The sequence below is a fragment of the Berghia stephanieae genome, chromosome 10, assembly GCF_034508935.2.
Source record: "Berghia stephanieae isolate SIO BIC M18660-M18661 chromosome 10, UCSD_Bste_1.3, whole genome shotgun sequence".
NCBI classification, from domain to species: domain Eukaryota; kingdom Metazoa; phylum Mollusca; class Gastropoda; order Nudibranchia; family Aeolidiidae; genus Berghia; species Berghia stephanieae.
In genome coordinates, this window is record NC_088369.1 from 32,296,796 (window position 1) to 32,301,795 (window position 5,000).

At 36.7% G+C, this 5,000-nt stretch overlaps 1 protein-coding gene across 3 annotated transcripts in view; it reads right to left on the reverse strand.

The window, feature by feature from the left end:
• The window catches only part of LOC144980981 (glypican-5-like), a 196,215-nt gene that overhangs the window by 141,534 nt on the left and 49,681 nt on the right, over positions 1 to 5,000 (reverse strand). For all 3 annotated transcript variants that reach the window (XM_078929014.1, XM_078929015.1, XM_078929013.1), the window contains one exon: positions 1,703 to 1,879. In XM_078929014.1, coding sequence (XP_078785140.1) covers positions 1,703 to 1,879 — 177 coding nt within the window. The remainder of the gene's footprint in view (positions 1 to 1,702; positions 1,880 to 5,000) is intronic.

Here is a 5,000-nt window from a genome sequence, read left to right on the forward strand (position 1 = left end):
AACCAGTCAACTGCCATTCTCTGGAAAATAAATCGTATTTAAAAATTTGGCCAGAAAACTCGTCCTTCAATTAGCGATTGATTTAAATGACCCTTGGACTTCGCGAAATTTTTCATAGTCACAGGTTTGAGAGTTGATTATTATTATTTTTTTTTTGCCAAGATGAGGATCATTTAAATCGATCGATATGAAGGACGAGTTTTCTGGCCAAATTTTTAACCTACGTGTTTTTTCCAGAGTACGGTATATATAGAAATAACAAGTGACTCTGGTTACGTCACACACAAACTACAAAAATATCGAAAAAAGAATAACCTATATTATACATATGGAGATAGGCTCACGTGGCAGCATAACAAAGAACCCTTAAAGCACATTGAAAAAGTTAGTGAGATTGTCATTAATCCTATGACGTATGGTGATCATTTTATCGAAATGACATTTAAGATTTTAAAATATTCTCGTTGACAAAAAACGCATGGTGCTACTTCTGATAAAAATTTAAAAAATCTACCAAAATTTATATAAGAATGCAAACGACTGGCCTCCTTTTTCATGGCGCTACTTTGTTATTTTGTGCATAAATAAATAAATTAATCAAATTAAATATTAACTATAAATAGATATAAACCGCTACAAGAACAATACACGGCGTGTATTAAATGAATCGGTTTTTTTTTTCTGGGATTCATTAAGAAGTCATAAAACCTAAATAAATCTGACAGAGAAATGAATAACCGTTCAAGAGGTCAAGGTCATTTATATATAATGTAGTTAAAACATCCATATCGTTCCCATAAACAAGTACGTCATTTGCTAAATAATAATAATAATATAGGGGATAGTTGTTTTTTAGAACTGACCCATTGTTGTATGCTGGTAGGTAGGTAGTAAAACAAAAATACACCAGGATGCTCTCGTGTATCATAATAATTAGTCGTCGTGTGCATACATGAATACATGAATAACAATAAGTATTTTAATAATAATTAATGTTACCACATAAATATTCATCGTCTCAGTATGCCTTCTCCCCCTCCCTTTTTTGTTTTGTTTTGTTTTGTTTGCAGCTGTCAGCTGGTAACTATTTTACAAACTTTTGCCTCTCGCGTTTCTGTCAAGAACTGGGATACCTCGGCTGAATCCTCAAGCTCGATCGAGCTTGAAATTATTCTAATCTATGTATATCCACCATCCCCCCTCCGTATTCTTTCTACATCTCCAAAGACGGATATATATTTAGAGAGAGATAGATAAATAGACAGACAGACAGACAGATAGATAGATAGATAGATAGATAGATAGATAGATAGATAGATAGATAGATAAATAGATAGATAGATAGATAGATAGATAGATAGATAGATAGATAGATATAGATAGATAGATAGATAGATAGAGGGAGAGAGAGAAAAGGAGAGAGACTGCATGAGATAGATAGATATATATATATATATATTTATATATATATATATATATATATATATATTATATATATAAATAGAGAGAGAGAGGGGGAGAGAGGGGAGGAGATCAATAGAAAGAGAGAGAGAGAGAGTGAGAGAGAGGGAGATAAAGAGAAAGAGAGAGATAGATAGATAGATAGATAGATAGATAGATAGATAGAGAGAGAGAGAGAGAGAGAGAGAGAGAGAGAGAGAGAGAGAGAGAGAGAGAGAGAGAGACATTCTTTTACACTTACCCAAGTAGACCCGAAGACTTTGTCGTATCCTATTCTTGAGTTTACTGTTCGACGTCCTCATCTGTTTCCTGACGAAGGTCTCTGCCGATGCGATGAAACTGGTCTCCATGGATTCTGTGCAGCAGGACAACCGGTGGTGATGGTGCTGGGTGGCTTCGCACACCGACAACATACCATCTGTGAGGGACAAACGAAAGGGGAAAGGGTAAATTAACATCTTACACTAACAGTTTTGGTTGCCTCGCACACCGTCAACATACCATCTGTGAGGGACAAATGAAAGGGGAGAAGGTAAATTAACACTAACAGTTTGGTTGCCTCGCACACCGTCAACATACCATCTGTGAGGGACAAATGAAAGGGGAAAGGGTAAATTAACATCTTACATTAAAACAGTTTGGTTGCCTCGCACACCGTCAACATACGTTCTGTGAGGGACAAATGCAAGGGGAAAAGGTAAATTAACATCTTACATTAAAACAGTTTGGTTGCCTCGCACACCGTCAACATACCATCTGTGAGGGACAAATGAAAGGGGAGAAGGTAAATTAACATCTTACACTAACAGTTTTGGTTGCCTCGCACACCGCCAACATACCATCTGTGAGGGACAAATGAAAGGGGAGAAGGTAAATTAACACTAACAGTTTGGTTGCCTCGCACACCGTCAACATACGATCTGTGAGGGACAAATGAAAGGGGGAAAGGTAAATTAACATCTTACATTAAAACAGTTTGGTTGCCTCGCACACCGTCAACATACCATCTGTGAGGGACAAATGAAAGGCGAAAAGGTAAATTAACATCTGGGGGGGGGGGGGGGGGGGGGGGGGCAATGAAATGGGAAAAGGTAAAGTAACATCTTACACTAACAGTTGGGTTGCCTTGCACACCTTTAACATACCATCTATGGGGGGGGGGGGGGGCAAAAAGGTAAATTAACGTCTTACACTAACACAGTTGGCCTCGCACACCGTTAACATACCATGTGGGGGAATAGCTATACTAACAGCTTTCAATCATCACATTTAAATATATGACCCAACGTATCTATCTAGTATTTGTGTAGGAATAAATAGCATAAACTTTGAGTTTAAAGTCGAAATAATACGATATTAATCCCCCCCAAAAAAGTAGAATATATATATTTTGTTAAATTTAAGGAGCACAACTCATTTTCCTCGATAAAAGCGTTTTTTTTATTTGTTTTTAATTTTGTTGTCTTTGTTTTATTTTTATTATTTTTTTTTTAATTTCTAATTTTTCATTTTCTTTTGTTTGTTTTGTTTTGTTTTGTTTTTTGTTTATTTTTATTTTTTGGGTAAAACGTTAATGTCATTTAAGAGCAGGAAAAGAGATTAAAGATTTTTAATTTACCAGCACCAGGAGTCCGCTTCAGACAGGACAAAGGATTCAATAGTTCAAAGAGAACAGAGTCCGGGATTCGAAGTGCGTTCTAGATTTTTTTTGTTTAAAGTCACAAGTAGAGGCAATCACTTTTTAAAAGAAATACCCTTTCTATCTTATTCTCTCTCTCTCTCTCTCTCTCTCTCTCTCTCTTTCTTTCTTTCTTTCTTTATTTCTCCCTCCCTCTCTCTCTCTCTCTCTCTCTCTCTCTCTCTCTCTCTCTCTCTCTCTCTCCCATTCTCTTTTTCACTTCTCTGCCTATCTATCTATATATCTATCTATATATCTATCTATTTATCTATTTATCTATCTATCTATCTATCTATCTATCTATCTATCTATCTATCTATCTATCTATCTATCTATCTATCTATCTATCTATCTATCTAACTATCTATCTATCTATATATCTAGCTATCTATCTATTGAATCGTGTTTGATACAAATATGGTACGAAAAGTTCTCGACATGTAGCAATGGAGCGAATTATTATATGAAACATCGATTTAGACTGACTCAAACATTGTGGTAAATATTAAAATAATATTTATCTATCTATCTATCTATCTATCTATCTATCTATCTATCTATCTATCTATCTATCTATCTAACCATTTATCTATCTAACCATCTAGCTATATTATATATATATATATATATATATATATATATATATATATATATATTGTGTGTGTGTGTGTGTGTGTGCGTGTGTGTGTGTGGTCTAAAGCAGATACTTAAATGTTAACTTTAAAATGCAATATAATTCCGATTCAGATAATTGAACCCTTTTATCGAGCATGACACGCAATTCACAAATAAATGTATTGACATACAAACACATAAACACACACACACACACACACACACACACACACACACACACACAAATAGAACACAAACACATATGCACACATATATATCTATCGCACATTGATTTTTACCCTGTGCAGCATGGATTTCAAAGACAGGATAAATTCCGTTGATTGTTGACGCCGTATCGTATTGATAAAGAATGAATGCATACACACACACACACACACACACACACACACACACACACACACACATACTAGATACGTAGATTGAACATGCAGTCAAACAGTAAATAAGACGGATAGGCCAGACATAGGGATCGCCCTGTGGAATACTTTGGTTTTTATCTTTTCATTTTTTCTTTTTCTTTAACAGGCACATGGTAAAATTAACTGAACTTTTAAATCCCCATAGCTCAGTTGCTTTTTGTATTTTTTAAAGTTTTGTATAGAGCAATATCCACTAAATGTGCTCTAAGCACTTTACAAGGGGTCCCTGGTCAACAGCAACATTTAAAATGTAGGACGGGGCATGCCGCCTGTTAGGCGATATTACAATTTTTCGGACAAGATACCGCTGTTAACGGCCAGGTACTCATTTCACACCTGAGTACGGTGAGTGAATGTGAGTAAAGAGCCTTTTCAAAGGACACAACTATGCGCCGAGTGTGAGGCTCGATCCCAGGACCTTCCGATCCGAAAGCGAGTGCCATACCACTAGACCACATAGCCGCCGTTGCTAGAGTAGTCGCGTCACAAACAATGGGAAGGATCTGTTTTGGCTCAGGCTGAGCCAAGGCTGTTGGTTTGATTGTTTTGTTTGTTTGTTTGGGGGAAGGGGGGGGGGGGGGGGGGGTGCTCCAATCACTTTTTGTACTATCAGCATCATACAACGTGTGGTCTAGTTAGTGACTCGCCATCGGAGTTGAATGTCCTGGGTTCGAGTCCCGCTACTCTGGGCGGCGCAAAGTTGAGAGCTTGGAAAAGGCTCTTTATTCACATTATCTCACCGTACTCAAGTGTAAAATGAGTACCTGGTCGTTAACAGCATTGTACCTGTCCGTAAAATTGTAATA